The 17,947-nt window shown below is 41.8% G+C and overlaps 1 protein-coding gene across 2 annotated transcripts in view; it reads left to right on the forward strand.

Annotated features, from left to right (window-relative positions):
• Positions 1-5,752: 5,752 nt before the first annotated feature.
• Positions 5,753-17,947, forward strand: part of GMPS (guanine monophosphate synthase) — a 39,987-nt gene continuing 27,792 nt past the window's right edge. Inside the window, exons 1-3 of one of the 2 annotated variants that reach the window (XM_036444722.2) lie at positions 5,753-6,088; positions 9,526-9,707; positions 15,417-15,531. In XM_036444722.2, coding sequence (XP_036300615.1) covers positions 6,062-6,088; positions 9,526-9,707; positions 15,417-15,531 — 324 coding nt within the window. In that variant the 5' untranslated portion in view covers positions 5,753-6,061. The remainder of the gene's footprint in view (positions 6,089-9,525; positions 9,708-15,416; positions 15,532-17,947) is intronic. The other variant, XM_036444721.2, reaches the window with a different exon arrangement.

Consider the following 17,947-nt stretch of genomic DNA (forward strand, 5'->3'; position numbering starts at 1 on the left):
ATGGGTCCCAGGTTCGATTCAAGTCAGGGGCATGGTTGTGGGCGCATCCCCAGTAGGGGGTGTGCAGGAGGTGGTTGGTTGATGTTTCTCATCGATGTTTCTAGCTCCCTTGCTCTCTGTAAAAAATTAATAAAGTATATTAAAAAATAAATAAATAAAAAATGAAATAAAAAACTCACATACCATCCGAAAAGAATTTTAAAACACTATGTACTTCCACATTTTAAGTTGACATCTAATATTTTTCATATGTTTAAAAGTTATTTTTTTTTGTTAATGAGAGATTTAAAATAGTAAACATTTTGAAAGATGAAATGAAATGACCACAGATTATGCCTGTATTAAACAGTCAATAATATGATACACAGAAAAACTGGAAATATCTATCTGCTAACGCTGCTCAACCGCTCACTATGATGTGCACTGACCACCAGGGGACAGACACTCTGACTGGTACGTTAGCTTGCTGCTGGAGTCCAGCTAAGCAAGATGGGCCAGACATGCCCCGGAGCCCTCCCACGTCCCTCCCCAGTCCTGATCATGCACTGGTGGGTTACCTTGGCCTGGCCTGCACCCTAGAAATCTGGGCTACGGTACCCCCCTCTCCCCACCTCAAGTGTAAAAATTTCGTTTCACAATAAGATTCTGGGTGATTTTGAGAGTACACTTATTAAAGCTGTAGAGTAGACAGTGAAACAAAAGAAGGACTTAGTGTAGAAGAAGCAGCAGGAGAAAGCCTGTGTTCTGTTTTGGCTCCCTAGAAGCATTATAGGAAAAATGTGAACCAAGGTAGGGCTGCTTTTATCTCACTGGAGAGTCAGAGAAAAAGAGGGCCTTGGAGATAGGATCGGGGGTAAGCCCAGGACAAGCTGCTGCTATTCGATGCTCCCCTGGCTGAAAGTCTCCTGGGAACCCTTAGAGTTTAGGAGGAAGTAAAAAGTTCATGCTCCAGATGGGCATGGGAGTTCTCTAGAGTGAGCCTGCACCAGATTTTTGTCTTGAGGGTTTTTATCTTTCTCCTGAGGGCAAGACTTTTAGGGGAGGGTTTTAATTGAATATTCATTAGCTTTCCAAGTGTGTTTTCAATATGCTGATGAATCAAAATGAGCCTATAGGGGAGTTTGGGATTACTCTTTAGTCTGCTTTACTGTTGGACTTTTATCTTCCATATGTCTGGCTTTACTGTGGTTTTTGTTATTTGTTCCCCTGACTTCCACTGTCCTTGAGTTTGGCTGGTACAAATGGCATTAATTGGGTCTCTGTTCTCTATTTTCCCTGACCAGGGTGATTGAAACTATGTATTCTCTGGTTAGGGAGGACAGGTATAAACCATTTGCTCTCAAGTGTCCTTGGTTAAGGAAGATAAGGTCTTGCCATCCACTAGCTGGCTGTAATTTATTCAAATTGTTTGGTCTTATTTAATTTTCTTGTCTCAGTTTCCCCTATCTACTTGCCCAGGAATTTTCCTAGCTTTTTCCTATTCTTTTTTCCATTACCAGGAATAAAGAATGCCATTTCCTAATTATAAATTGATCTACAACAATTCTAAAATATATGGCCCTATTAACAGAGCTTCAAAATAGATAAAGCAAAACTGATAGACCTATAAGGAGAAATGATAAAATTACAATTATAGTGATTCTCCCAATTCCTGATAAACCACTGAACAGAAAATCAGCAAGAATATAATAGTCTTGAACAATACTATCACCTTAACCTATGTGCCTTTATAGAACACTCCACAAAACAATGGCAGAACATTCACTGAGATAGACTATATTCTAAGCCATAAAACCAAATCTTATCAAACTTTAAAAAAATTAAGTCATACACAATATTTTCTCTGACTAAAATGGAATTAAATTAGAAATCAATAACAGAAAGTTCTCTGGAAAAGCTTCAAATATTTTTATACTCAATAACATGCTTTTAGATAACCCATAGATCAAAGAAGACATTTTTAAAAAATTTAGACACTATTTAGAAATGAATGAAAATGATATATAAGAATTTGTGGGATATTACTAAAGCCCTGCTTAGGGATAAATATATAGAGGTAAATACGTATAGTAGAAAAGAAGAAGGTGTCAAATCAATGATCTCAGATTCCAACTTAAACTAGAAAAAGAACAAATTAAAGCAAGCAGAAAAAAGGGCATAATAAAGGTGAAAGTAGAAATTAATGTAGTAGAATGCAGAAAAACAATAAAGAAAATAAGTGAAACTAAGCTTTTTTTTTTTTTTTAAGAGAATCAATAAAATTGGTAAACTTCTGGCCATACTGATGAGAAAAAAATAGAGCAAACACAAATCACCAATATCAGGAATGAGGAAGTTGACATCACTACAGATTGTATATATTTAAAAGATAAAAAGCAAATATTATGAATAACATTATGCATATGAATTTGACAACTTAGATGAAGCTGAAATTACTTGAAAGACACATATTGCCAAAGCTAAAAAAAAAAAAAAAAGATATCTTAAAGAACACATAGGAAGAAAAACACCACATGATCTCACTCATTTATGGATAATAAAGAGCATTATAAACTGATGACCAAAAAGATAGATACAGAGACAGTAAAGCAACAAGCAGACCGTCAAATTACAGCGGGAAGGTTAGGGAGAGGTGGGAAAGATAAGAGATCAACTGAAGGACTTGTATGCATGCATATAAGCATAACCAATGGACACAAAACTCTGGGGAGGGAGGGCATATATGGGGGGAGGGCAATGGTAAGATATGTACACATATAATACCTTAATAAAAAATGAAAAAAAAAAGAACACATAGGTATATACACACATACATATATAAAGAGCCTTATATCTAATTTTTAAAATTGAATTTTTGTTAAAAACCTTATTATAGTCCATCCGGCATGGCTCAGAGATTGAGCATCAACCTATGAACTAGGAGGTCATGGTTTCCAGGTCAGGGCACATGCTCAGGGTTGTAGGCTCAATCCCCAATGTGGAGTATGCAGGACGCAGCCGATCAATGACTCTCATTATTGATGTCTTTCTCTCTCTCTCTCTCTCTCTCCCTCTCCATTCCTCTCTGAAATATATATATATAATTACAAACACTGCAGGCTCAGATGGCCTTATTGGTGAAGTCTACCAAAAATTTAAGGAACTCTTCTAGAAGTAATTCTACAAAAAGTCTCAACTTTATTCTTTGAGTCCAGCATAACCCAGATACCGAAACTAATCAAAGATATTACAATACAACTACAAACTGATATTCCTCATGAACATAGATGCAAAGATTGGAAATCAAAATTTTACCAAATCCAATCCAAAATAGTACTTTAAATTTTTCCCAAGAATGCAGGGCTGATTTAACATTTCAAAATCAATGTAATTTACCACAATAAATTGAAAAAATCAAAATCATATGATTATCTCAAGAGACACAGAGAAAGTATTCTTCAAAGTCATTCAAGATAAAAATTCTAAGCTAAATTGGAATAAAAGGGAACTTTTTCAATTTGACAAAGGGTACCTATGAAAACCTGTAGTTTCTGGGTGAAAGACTAAATGTTTCCTTCTTTTTAAAAAAAAAATATATATTTTATTGATTTTTTTACAAAGAGGAAGGGAGAGAGATAGAGAGCTAGAAACATCAATGAGAGAGAAACATCGACCAGCTGCCTCTTGCACACCCCTTACCAGGGATGTGCCCGCAACCAAAGTACATGCCCCTGACCAGAATCGAACCTGGGACCTTTCAGTTTGCAGACCGACGCTCTACCACTGAGCCAAACCGGTTTTGGCTAAATGTTTCCTTCTAATATCACAGTGCCAGTGAGACTTGGCACAGAAATTTGGGAACTTCTGTTTTGGACTTGTTGAGTTTGGGGCCCATTATGCCTGGGGATGTGTAGAGTGATATGGATCAGATCGGGAGCTCAGAAGAGAGCTGTCAAAACATAGTTTATTAAGGGAAATTTTAAGCAGGTCTATATTTTTAAAATAAGTGCCCCAGGGAAACAGGTGAAGAGACAGATGAGAAAAGGGTTAGAAATGGAAATCCTGAAGAAACCAACACTTCAGCCTTCTCCTGTAGGACAGATAGAGGAAGGGCAAGAAAAGGTGACCAAGAAAAAGCCTGGAAGTGAAAAGACACCTCGACGCTGTATTGTAAGGAAAACCCAGTTTCAAGAAAGGGCGAGGGGGGTGGGTCAATGAAGCCAAAGGTGCAGAAGAAGAACATAAGATATTAGGATTCTGGTGCATGTCAATATTCTTAGCCATAACCGTAAGTGGCCACTAGAATATATTGGTTATTATTGGTTACTACATTGTTCTCTGGATTATTCATACAGACCTACCAAGAGAATCCAGTATATATGGCCTTAGAAAGTTCAAGTATCCATTTTTTTTACCCCCTTAAAAATGGGTAAGTGAATTCCTTTCGTTGATTCAGAGGCCCACTGGGGTTTGGGGCTCTTTGTTGTTGTAAATATTGTTCTACTAAACTTTCCCATGTCAGGTGCCAGTTATCCTACACGGAGAGCAAAGAGGCACCTATCTCCCTGAGCCTCAACTTCTCATTAGTTAAAAAGTGGAGAAGAACAGCAATCCTGCCTCACTCACTTCATGGGGTGGTTAGAAGGACATGAGTTTCTGGAGATCAGGGTTGTCTCACTTGGGCTCCTTAATATCTGGACTGGAGCCTGACATAGCATGAGCTCAGCAAATTTGGTTTTCTGTAACCGAGTATCTACTCAAAAGCTTTGCTGGTGAAGGCCTGGGGCGGGGACGGGGCAGACTGGAGAGGTCAAGGGGAGAAAATAGGGACATAAGTCATACTTTCAGTAATAAAGAGGAAAATAAAAAAGCTTTGCTAACTGGAAGCCGTTTCCACATGTTTATTTATTGTTTATTCCCCAACCCGAATGTAGCCTGTCAGGTGCCCAAATTCATAACCACCTCTCATCTTGACGGGCGTCAAAGAGTAGTTGGAAGGTCTGAAGCCCGTTCGTTCCCCACAAGCAATGGAAATGAAAACACTGTTTGCTGTGCAAACTAAGCTCCTGGCTGGCCCCCAGGTCCAGCCGCTCCCGAACCTCCCTTCCCTTTTGGAAATTCTGCCCGCACCCGCGTTGTGGAACTTTCGAGGGACGTCAGTGATCAGATCACACTTGGACGTCCCTTGAGACGTCACCGCGAGAATCCTTCCAAGCAGCCGTGGCCTCCTGCAGGTTCCCCAAACTTGAGATGAGGTCGCGCACCGCGGGCCCACCTCTCTAAGATCTCCCAACTCTCCGGCGGCGCCAGGGTCTCCGCCAGGGTCCGAGGCTGCAGAGAGGCGAGAGAACAGCAAGGTGGCGGCGGCGGTTTGGGCTTTGCTTGGGAGCGGGCCTTCACGGCGGGGTGTGTGTATGTACAATATGTATGTGTGTGTATGTGTGTGTGTGGTGGGGGGGCGCCTCGGACCCCTTCTCCTAGGGCCGGCTGCCCAGTGCGGGAGGCGGGAGGGGCGGAGCCTTCCGGAAGCCGCGGGCTCCTCCTCCCAGGGGGGCGGGCCAGACGCAAGCGGAACAGGTTCCTCCCCGAGGGGGCGGGGCTTGGGGTCGGGGCGGAACCGTGCACCTCAGGCCCCGCCCCCATGGGCGGGCAGGCCGGGGACCAGGCGGGTTTATTCTCCCGCAGCGCAGGCCTCTGCGGCCCTGCGGATCCCGGAGGAGGGGTCCGCGGCTGAAAGCCCCGCCTCTGGAAGCCGCTGTTTTTAGCCGCGGAGCTTGGGGGGGGCTGCCCACACCTCGGCGGCCCAGCCGAACGGGCTCTGGCTCCTCCCAGCGGCCGGCAGGGGCGGAAGCAGGAGGCGGGGTAGCGTGTTCGCTGCCGGTCTCTGCTCCCCCGGCGCTGGGGCCCGCGCTCCGCCGCAGCCGCTGCTGGATTCGGCGCTTCGCCGGCGGCCAGTTTCCCTCCGCGACCTCCCGCTCACCCACCAGGCCTCTCTCTCTCCGTCGCGGCCCGTGGCGTCCACCCGGCCGGCCCTCTCCCGCCCCGTCGTCTCGTTTCTCTGGCCGCCGCGGCCCCGGCCCCGATGGCTCTGTGCAACGGAGACTCCAAGGTCAGTGTGTGGCGGGGGGTCCCTGCCTCCCCGCCTCCGGACGAAGGCGAGACCCGGGGGGGCCGCGAAGCTAACGCAGCGGGGCCCTTGGGCGCCCCCTCACCCCAAACCCGTTCGCGCAGCCCCACGGCCGGGGCAGCGGCGCGGCGCGTCGGGGAGGCACGGCCGGGGCCTGTGGCGTGCTGCCTCCTCCAGAGGGGCAGGTGCTTTGTTGATGTTGTCTGTTGATGAGCGGTGTCCGGGTTCCTGCGCTCGCTGGGCTCCGGGCGTCGGGGAGGGCGTCAGCCTCTCCCTCACCCCCACCTCCCCGCGGCCGCCCCGCCGGCCCGGCCTCCCCGCGTCTCTGTGGGGCGCCGAGTCCGCGGAGCGCGGTCCGAGGGTGGGGGGTAGGGAGGCGGGCGTGTGTGTGCCTGTGCGTGTGCGTGTGTGTGTGTGTGTGTATGTGTGTGTCTGTTTGTCTGTCTTCCTAAGCTCTCATCCCGTCCTTTCGGGAGGATGGGGGCCTTTGTGGAGCTCCCGGGGCCCGCATGGGCCTCGCGGTGCGGGGATCCAGCTGGGCCGTCCCCTCGCCTTCCCGCCACCCGGTTTCCCGCCGGCCCTCGGTGGGGCCCGTCCCGTCCCGTCCCCCCACGCTGGCCTCGGGGTCCGCGGCGGCGGCGGGGCCAGCCTGCGGGCAAGCCGTGCGACTGCTGCCCCTACCCCCCCCCCCTCCCCCCCGCATGGGGTCCGACGGGTGGCCCGAGGGGCGCGCTCCCCGCTCCCCTCCCCCACCCTCCCAGCCGGGGGATGGAGCGGCTCCAGCCCCGCCCGCCCCGCCGGCGCGCGCCCTGAGTTACAGGTTCCTCTGCTGCCGGACGTGCTCCCGCCGCCGCGGGGAGCGGGCCCAGGGGTGCGGGGAGTCCCCGGAGCCGGGAAAGTTGCACGTTTGAGCCCCGCGGCGCTCCTGGCCACCTCCCGCTGACTCTTGTTCAGACCCTTCCTCCTCCGTCTCGCTTCCCGATGGAGCACCTTGGCTTTCATTTCTTGTGTGGCCGTTTAAGTTGGCCTGGAATTGTCTCTCGGACCCTCCCCGGGTCCGTCTCATCCGCGGGGGGGACGGCGTGGTTTTGAATTGCCATTTCCTGGAGCAGTTGGTGTGGTGCACCCCACCCCTGCACGCTGCTGAGGGCCCGGCGTTAGGCAATCACTCCATCCCATTTCATTCAGGTGTGTGTGTGTGGGGTTGTAAACGTCAAACGCCAGTGGTGGTGAGGCAGGGGTAATGCCTTATCCAGGCAGGGTGCTCTGGCACAGGTGACGATGCCCAAGTGTCACACTTGAGTGGGTCTTCTTCGTGAATGCTTGCCTAGTACTCAGGAAGCATTCATTTAGTGTTGGTTGAACAGATGGATCAGGATTGTCAAGTAGCGGATACATATACTCTTTTAACTGATGCTCAGTCTCGTTAGGGCTCTTTCTCAGGATTAAATAGATGAAGATATTCAGACTCTTCGTTTCTGACCTTAGAATGAAACCTCAACGTACAGACAGCTCTTTCCTGTGCACTAGTTAACAGAGCATTTTATGTTCTCTTATTTTGAGCCTTACAACTCATTGGCAAGATTCAGCTTTGTCCTGGTAGAGGAAATGACTGTTACTAGGAGGACTCAAACCTAACTTTGCAAAGTATGTGGTGATTTCAGAAGAGCCTTTTTTTACAAAATTAGGTTAACAAAGAAAGTTCAAGATTCAGTTTCCAAATACTTTCTCTGTCTCAGGAATATAGAACATACACTTTCTTCCTAGTTTTTTTTTTTCAACTTGAATTTTAAAGAGAACCAGGTGAATTATTTTTATTTCAAGGACCTTTATGTTTTATAACCATCAGGGATATGTGTGTGTGTGTGTGTGTGTGTGTGTATTTTCGCGCGTGCACACAAGCATATACATTACGATGAAGGACAAGGTCTGGAAGGAAAAAAAGTTTTAGTATTTCTTGCACTAATATATTCTGTAAACTGCTGCTTTCTGTGACCTGATTTTTCTACATTGCTCAGTATTCCTAATTAAAACCATATTTAAGGTCTAAGTAATTTTTTTTGGCAAGTGATTGGTCTGTTTGCAAATCCTCCTCGGTAGATGGTGGTGATCATTGCTTTTTTCATTACTGTAGCAGAAGTGTTAGTGGTATTATGAGATCTGTATTTATTTTTTCATGTAAAGGGAAAGGGTTATAAAAGAGCAAAAAAGACTGACACTTTTTTGTTATGTGCAAATTTTACAACTGGAGGGGCGAAAAACCTCAAAATATGTTTATTGTATACATTTAGAACATACCAAAGAATATAGAGAGAAAAATTTAAGATCTCCTGAAGTGCTATCAGATATAACCTCTATTAATACTTTGGTGTATATCTGTTTAGACTTTTTTTCATACATGCACACATTGTGTTTTACACAAAATATTTAAAAAATGGAACCACAGTCTAGATGCTTCCTCCAAGTGGATTTCCAGTATATATACACATTTAAAAGCTTTTTCATAAGTTAGAATATTCAGAATAGCATAGAGACTAGACTAAAATGAATGTACCTATCACTCACTTTTTTTTTTATTTTTAGTCTTCACCCAAGAATATGTTTTTATTGACTTGAGAGAGAGAAAGAGGGAGAGAGAGACATCAGTGTGAGAGAAACATCGGTTGCTTCCTATCTGTGCTCCGACTGGGGATCTATCCCGCAACCTAGATTTAGGTATGTGCCCTGACTGGGAATCCAATCCACAACCTTTTAGTGTACAGGACGATGCTTCAGCCAACTGAGTTTCTTGGCCAGGGCATTGTAACCTGACTGATTTCAGTACATAAGCAGTCATGTTTTATCCATACACACCTACACTTTCATTCTTTTGTACTCAGTTCCAGGAAAATATATTTCAGCACACAGTTTATTTTACGTTATGGGTTAAATGCTTATATATCATTTTCCTAATAAAGTAAATTTGGGCATACTTATACTCTGGCATCAAATTTTACAGTTTCTCATCAGTACATCCATCATAGGAAAGCCATGAGTACTAGGTAGGCTCACCATATAATTTATTGTCCAGTTGGATGCTTTTGAGATTTGAAAGAGGCATTATTAATAATATCAGTATAACAGACATAAATCAGGACTATATTTTGGCATGACTGGATTGTATGCATACCATATTATTAGATAATAATGTAGGATGCACTATATATATAAAGTGACTATATCATATAGCCAGTAAAGGGTAGATTTTATTAAAGTATGTATGCTAGTATATGGATATTTATGAAAATCTTTACTTTAAAAGAAATGTTTTGAATTGGCAACTTAGAAAATTCTAAGTTAACAGTTTTTGTTTCTGTGTATTTTTGGAGCTGACCATGACAACTGTTTCTTAAAGTAGACGTTTGTATTAATATTTGCAGCTGGAGAATGCTGGAGGAGACATTAAGGATGGCTGCCACCACTATGAAGGAGCCGTGGTCATTCTGGATGCGGGTGCTCAGTACGGGAAAGTCATAGATCGAAGAGTGAGGGAACTGTTCGTGCAGTCGGAACTCTTCCCATTGGAAACACCAGCATTTGCTATAAAAGAGCATGGATTCCGGTAAACTTTTTTCTTGTGTTTTTCTGAGGATATTGAGCTTACATTTTAGGGTATTTTATTATTAACTTGCTTGGGCACTGTGTTGTTTTAAAAGTAAATATGATATGGAATGGTTTTACAAGAAGTTTCCCATGGTTCTGATTTAAAAAAAAAAGGAAATATTTAAGTTTTTCAGTTAAAAAGATTACCTTAATTTTAATTGCATAGTCATGAGGACTTGCATTATATTTATTTATTTATTTTTTAAAATATATTTTTATTGATTTTAAAGAGGAAGGGAGAGGAGAGAGAGAGATAGAAACATCAATGATGTGAGAGAAACATTGATTGGCTGCCTCCTGCATGTCCACTACTGGGGGTCGGGGATTGAGCCCACAAGCCAGGCATGTGTCCTTGACTGAAATTGAACCTGGGACCCTTCAGTCCGCAGGCCGACTCTCTATTCACTGAGCCAAACCAGCTAGGGCAGGTTTTATCCCCCTATGTAATAAAAGGCTAATATGCAAATTGTTCTTTCCTTGACCAGAAGTTCGACCAGGGGAGGGGACTGGGTGGCCCGCCAACTGCCTGCAACCCCTCCCCCTTCCACATGAATTTGTGCACTGGGCCTCTAGTGTTTTATAAGATTACTGGGTTAGACTATGTAAGGCTATTGTGGTCATTCATTCATTGATCCCAGAGCATTTCATCAAAGGAATATATACAGTGGCTAGAGTACTTAAATGAGAAGAGTTCTGTGCACAGAATTTTGCTTCCTATGCCAAGAAAATAATTTCTAAAAGATGAAGATTTCTTAAGTCTAATATAAGGGCTAATTCCATAGCTTATACTTTTACAGCTAGTTCAAATGATAGCAAACAAACACACATACAATATGTTTCTTCCTTAAACAGCTATTTCTGTTTAATTTTATGCCTTTTCTCATTAAAGGGTTGGGAAATGTCTGACCAGGCCATATAAGGTCTGAAAAATCATTTACTCTGGCCCTGACAATGCATTCGGGGTGAGTTAATTAAATGTTTGACTAAATATAGCAGGCTTATTTTTAAGTTGATAATTTTGTGTGGACCATGAATGATGATATAAATATCCAAACGGCCCTTGGCAGAAGAAAGGTTCCCACCTTTGCATTAAGCTAATATTTTTTCTTATCCAGAACTAAGCAACTGCAATTTATATCCTTAAATGTTAATGCTATGTTGCTTTCAAAAATTATTTTTTTCTTAAAAACATAACTATTTAAAGAGCAAAACATTCGCCTTCATAGACATGTATACATTATCCTGTGATTCCTGTTTCTGAATTACACTGAATTGGAAATCTGAAAAGGCAGGTTTACTTAACTCTGTACTAATCTTCAGATGCAGGTTAAAACAGCTATTTTTTTTTTTTAACTTTGTTTATTGATTAAGGTATTACATCTGTGTCCCTATCCCCCCATTGCTCCCCTAACCCCTGCTCGTGTCCCCCCCTTTCCCCCCGTGTCTGTGTTATGCTTATATGCATGCATACAAGTCCTTTGGTGGTTCTCTCCCACTTACCCCCACACTCCCCTGTCTTCCCTCTTGAGGTTTGATGGTCTGATTGATGCTTCTCTGTGTCTAGATCTGTTTTTGTTCAACAGTTTATGTTGTTCATTATATTCTTCAAATATCATGTGTTATTTATTTTTCTCCAACTGACTTATTTTGCTTAGCATAACGCTCTCCAGGTCCATCCATGCTGTTGCAAATGGTAGGAGTTTCTTCCTTTTTACAGCAGCATAGTATTCCATTGTGTAGATGTTCCACAGTTTTTTCTTTTAAATATTTTTAAAAATATATTTTATTGATTTTTTACAGAGAGGAAGAGAGAAGGATAGAGAGTTAGAAACATCGATGAGAGAGAATGATCAATCAGCTGCCTCTTGCACACCCCTTACTGGAGATGTGCCCGCAACCAAGGTACATGCCCTTGACCAGAATCGAACTTGGGACCCTTAAGTCCACCGGCCGACGCTCTATCAACTGAGCCAAACCGATTTCAGCTCTTTTAAATATTTTAAAAAATATATTTTTATTGATTTCAGAGAGGAAAGGAGAGGGGAGAAAGAGATAGAAACATCAGTGATGAGAGAGAATCATTGATTGGCTGCCTCCTGCACGCCCCCTACTGGAGATCGAGCCCAGGCATGTGCCCTTGACTGGAATTGGACCTGGGACCCTTCAGTCTGCAGGTCAATGTTCTATCCACTGAGCCAAACCAGCCAGGGTACCACAGTTTTTTCATCCACTCATCTGCTGATGGGCACTTAGGCTGTTTTTAAATCTTAGCTATTATAAATTGTGCTTCTATGAACATAGGCGTGCATATATTCTTTCTGATTGGTGTTTCTAATTTCTTGGGATATATTCCTAGAAGTGGGATCACTGGGTCGACTGGGAGTTCCATTTTTAGTTTTTTGAGTAAACTCCATATTGTTATCCACAGTGGCTGCACCAGTCTGCATTCCCACCAGCAGTGCACAAGGGTTCCTTTTTCTCCGTATCCTCACCAGCACTTGTCATTTGTTGATTTGTTGATGATAATGATTCTGACAGGTGTGAGATGGTACCTCATTGTCATTTTGATTTGCATCTCTCGGATGATTAGTGACTTTGAGCATGTTTTCCTATAACTCTTGGCCTTCCTTATGTCCTCTTTAGAAAAGTATTTATTTAGGTCAGTTGCCCATTCCTTGGTTGAGAACCGCTGCCCTAGGAGCTGTGTCTGAAGAGATTGCCATGACATATGTCTGCTATTTTGCTGCCTATGGAGTCTTGTAGGATTTTTATGATTTCCCATCTTACATTTAAGTACTTTATCCATCTTGAGTTTATTTTTGTATATGGTATAAGTTGGTGGTCTAGTTTTATTTTTTTTGCATGTATCTGTCCAATTTTCCCAACACCATTTATTGAAGAGACTGTCTTTACTCCATTGTATGCTCTTGCCTCCTTTGTCAAATATTAATTGAGCACAGTGGTTTGGGAACAGCTATGTTTTCTAAACTGTAGAATTTTATAGTAAGAAGGGACTCTTGAATTTATTTAATCTGTCTTCATTTGCCATCGAGAATCAATTTTAAGAGAATCAAAGATGGTGAAAAATCCAAATAGCTCTTTGTCAAATTCAAGCTTCTTCATTCCACAACCTAAAAGAAACTAACAAAACATTCCCAGCAAACTAATTGTTTTAGGGTAGGATAGATAAATATTTGGTAATGGAAGTTTAATTGTTTTTCTTGTCACTTGATCATAAATAGTTCCTAGGTCTTGTTTGTGCCTAGAGCTTCTTTTCTTTGTAGGAGAATAGGAACTATGGGTTTTATTACTGTAACCTTTGCCACTGAGATAAATATTTGACCCCCCCCCCCTTTTTAATAAATGTTAGTTTTATGACAAGAGACATCTTAACCTACTTGTTTGTAGAACCTTGATCTGCTTGATAACATAAAATTGATATCTGGAATGCCTTATGTCTTATTGGGCCTTGTAATTGTAAGTTAGTTTCAAAATAATAGAAGCATAGAAATAGACTCAGAATGAGTGATTAGCTTTTCTCAAGATTTACTGAGATGAGAATTTTCATAATTGGTGTAAGTACTACTTGAGTTTTTATCCTTGGCTAAGACCATTGCCTTTTTAAGTATTATGACTCTTATAGAGCCTTGAGTTATTAATTAATTAATGTCGGATGCTGAGCAGTCATATAGTGGTTATCCTTTATAAAATGAAATATACTGAAATTAAAGAGGTTGTGAATATTAAATATATTTTATAGAATTTTAGCTTCCGCATATTTAGGATGCCAGGTTACATATCTACCATTAGGTTTAACCTAACACACCCCTTTAGAATTGTTGTCTTAAAGATGTTATATTTATCATATGAGTAGTTTGTCTTCAATTTCATTCTAAAGAAGGGCTAACAAAATATATATGACATAATTCATGTTACTAATACAAAGTTCTAAAAGTGGGGCTTTTGAGCTCACTTAAATTCTTGTAATTTATATTTTTAAAATGCTTGATGTGGGGGAAGGATGAAGAAGGTAAAAGGGTCAAATTTATGGTGACAGAGAGAGATTAGACTTTGGGTGGTGAGCATACAATGCAATGTGCAGATAATGTATTGTAGAATTGTATACCTGAAACTTAAATAATGTTACCACTGTCTCTCCAATGAACTTAATAAGTAAAAAAAATAGCCCTAGCTGGTTTGGCTCAGTGGATAGAGCATCGGCCTGTGGACTGAAGGATTCTGGATTTGATTCCGGTCAAGAGCACATATCTTGGGTTACAGGCTCGATCCCCAGTAGAGGGGGTATGCAGGAGGCAGCCAATCAATGATTTTCTCTTATCATTGATGTTTCTATCTCTCTCCCCTCTCCTTTCCTCTCTGAAATGAAAAAAAATAAAAAAAAAATAAAAAATATATATATATGTATGTATGTATGTATATATATACACACACACACACATATATATTTTTTAAATGGCTCTAGCTTGCTGAGAAATTTTTATAGACTTGACTTTGGTATATTATTCTTCTGGATATATCAAGCCTAGCATTTTAGTTTGTATGTTTTTACATGGCAGGCAGCCATTAATTATAAATTGTATAATCCAGATTTATTTATAAGTAGATTTTAGTTAGATCTTGGAATGCATTTTCCTTTAGAAATATAGATAAATCGGGATTCCTGCAAACTCAGATTTAAGATGAGTCTGAGAATATCTTAAATTGATTAAAGGGCCTAAGTTTGCCTGTTGTATGTAAGTGGGCATGTATGGCAAACTGGACAGCATATATGATATGTATGATAGTATGATAGTGCAACTCTGTGTGATTCGTTATTTGTAGCCATCTGAGAGTGAAGGCCTAGTTTTGCCAGATTTTCCCCTTCTTTTTCTTAAATAAAATCCAGAAATCTGAATTTTCTGTCAAATTCTTAATAGTAATAAAATGTTCTAAATTTTTTGATTGAATACTAACGGTCAAATTTGATGTGTCAGTGGCCTGATGAGGAATATGGGCCTCAGTTTGTAGCTTCATTTATATTAATTAGTTTGATTCTTAAGTTAACCTATAGAATACTTTGTGAGTTGCAGTGTAGCTAAGTTATAATATTGACCTCGATTCTGAGAGCAGGGCATATGGGGCAAAAGTGATGCTAGCTCCTTTTCCTGGGTCTCAAGTAAAATTGTTGGGAATATTGGACAGGTTTTGAAAAGGCCAAGTTAGGTAATTCTTCACATCCTGCCATTCTGTGTTGTAGAATATGTTGCTCTGAGGCATCCAGAGCCTTCATACCTTTAATTGTCCTTTTGTGACCTGCTTTACTCCTTGCCTCCCAGAAGGACATGTATGTTCTCCATCTATTAGAATTCTCACTTATTTCTCCCCTTAATGAAAACAATCAAAACAAATTTATGCCATCTTAATAGATAGAAACATTGGCATTTATGTATTTGGAAGTTGTGCTTATTAACAAATAAATGTTGACTCGAGGCTTCCACACATTGTAGTAGAGTAAGAATAATTAAGCTCTTTGGGAGGATATTAATTAGTTGTGATAGAATCTAGATACTAACAATGTACCAAAAACATAAATTCGCTGAATCTGTAGACTTTGTATAAAAGTTAGCAGTTAGAGATTCTCCACTGACTTTCTTGCTTAAATCCACAGTGCCATTATCATCTCTGGAGGACCTAATTCTGTGTATGCAGAAGATGCTCCCTGGTTTGATCCAGCAATATTCACTATTGGCAAGCCTGTTCTTGGAATTTGCTATGGCATGCAGGTATATCTGTAAATTTGTCTTAAGAGCTGACTTAATTTTATTTATTCTGTTTGTGAATCCTACTCTATAATAGTTTCTGTCTTTAGACTATTTAGGATATTTAGTTGTGTGAGATAATTTGTGCATATTATATATGTTTGTGAGTTGTTACACTGGTAAGGCAGAATGTACCTGAGTGGGAATCTATTTTTAGAAAAGTAGCTCTATTACTGCATATAACAATACTGTTCATTAAAATATAAACAAGTTTGACATTCAAATTTACACAAAAGTAGCAGAAATATTACACAGAGCTCCTATATATTTTTGCTCAATTCCTTTGACATTTTTAACCATTTGAGAGTAAGTTGCAGACATGATGTTCTTTCTTTGTATTTCCTAAGTACTAGAACTTTGTCCTATATAACCACAGTAAAACTATCAAAGTCAGAAGTGAACACTGATTCAGTGTTAGAATCTAATCCACAGAATTGATTCACATTTCACTGTTTTTCACATTAATGTCCCTTGTAAATCCTGGATTCGTTCCAACCATGTGTTGTATTTAAGTTGTCATGATTCTTTGACTCCTTTAGTTTGGACCCATTCCTTTGTCTTTCCTTCTATTTCATGACCTAGATAGATTTTATTTTTAAGTTACTTTTTAGATTATCCCTCAGTTTTGGTTTGTTTGATGTTTCTTCATTGTTAGGTTCAGGTCATATATTTTTTGGCAGGAGTACCACAGAAGAGGTGCTGTGGTCTTCCCAGAGCACATCATTAGGAGACATACAATGTTGATTTGTGTTTTGACTGGTGATGTTAATTTTGGTCATTTGGTTATGATGGTCACTGTAATATTATTATCTGTACCTTGGAGCTGAATGAAAGCAAGAACAAATAGGGACTAATTAAGATGTTGAGATAAGCTATTCTCATATGAGTTAAATATTTAGAAATACATTTTGACTCATTAAATATATATTTGCTTACTTTGCTTTAAAGAAGTATAAGTTTAACAGGTAAGTAGAATGTGATCCGATATAATAAAAGGCCAATATGCAAATTGCCCCTTAGACTGGAAGTTTGAACAGGGGGTGGGGCTGGCTGGCCAACAGCTCTCAGTCCCTCCCCTGGCTGGTCCTACTTCTGATTGCCCCACCCCCAATAAGGGTGGGCTGGCTGGACCCCACCTGTGCATGAATTCATGCACCAGGCCTCTAGTTATTGAATAAGATGATAGATAATACTGAGTTGTAATATGCTACATTCTCACTTATCAAAGAACTAGGGGCCCAGTGCACGAATTTGTGCACCTTGAGAGGAATTGTGGGCTGCAAGGCTACAGTGAGCACAGGGGCTGGACTTGGTCCATCCTCTGCATCATAACCCAGTCCCTCCTGTTGCAGCCCCCAGTCCTCTGTCTGCTGGCAGCCCCACTCCCACCACCACCACTGCCACATGCTGATGGCAGAGGCCACACTTGCACCCACTGACAGTGTTGAGCGATTGGGGCTGATGCCAGCAGCAGGTGCGAGAAGTGGCTGCCAGCCACAATCAGCCTCAGAGCAGGGTGAGGTGGAGAAGCCCTAAGGGGTGATTGGGGCCAGTAGCTGCTATTTACACCCGCTGATAGTGCCGAGCAATTGGGGCTGGTGCCAAGCTTTGGCAGCGGGTGTGAGCAGCTGTGAGTGGCTGCTCTGGCACCAGCCACAGGTGCGAGTGGGGCTGGCACCTGCAGCAGGTTTGAGCACCGGGTGGGACCATGATGCACAGGAGCAAGTAACTTTCAGTAACCAGCAGAGGCTAGCCCCAGTGACAGCGACCAGCGCTTCCCCTTGGACAGGTGCACCTATTCACCTGCTCCACCATCCTGCCATGGCCGACACCCACCATGTTCGGTGCTCTACCACCTGCTGCCAATACCTGCCATGGTCTGCAAACGCTCTCTGATGGTCAGCGCATGTCATAGCGACCGGTTGTTTGGTTGTTTTGCCATTTGGCCTATTTGCATATTAGGGTTTTATATACAGTATATAGATGATTGCTTCAATAAGATCTATTTACCGAGGAGGTGGGAATATAAATAAATACATTTAAGAAAAGTTATCACTGGTGATAAGCAAAATGACTTTCCAGTTAAGATAATTTTAAGAATGCATTTTATTTAACAGATCATCTCAAAATTGAATTACCGTATTTTTCGGACCATAAGACGCACCAGTTTTTAGAGAAGGGAAATGAAGAAAAAAACATTCTGAAACAAATAGTGTCCTAAAATATTTTATGTGCATTAAAACCCAACATCACAGTCATAAATACATGTAATCAACCCTGTAAAGTAAACAGCAGCGTTTAGAACCATTTTAGAGCTGGGCAAGCACACACAGACCACACAGAGCCGGGCAAGTAAAAGAACTTTTTTTTAAAAGTATAT

The sequence above is a fragment of the Pipistrellus kuhlii genome, unplaced genomic scaffold (genome assembly GCF_014108245.1).
Source record: "Pipistrellus kuhlii isolate mPipKuh1 unplaced genomic scaffold, mPipKuh1.p scaffold_m20_p_2, whole genome shotgun sequence".
Lineage (NCBI taxonomy): Eukaryota > Metazoa > Chordata > Mammalia > Chiroptera > Vespertilionidae > Pipistrellus > Pipistrellus kuhlii.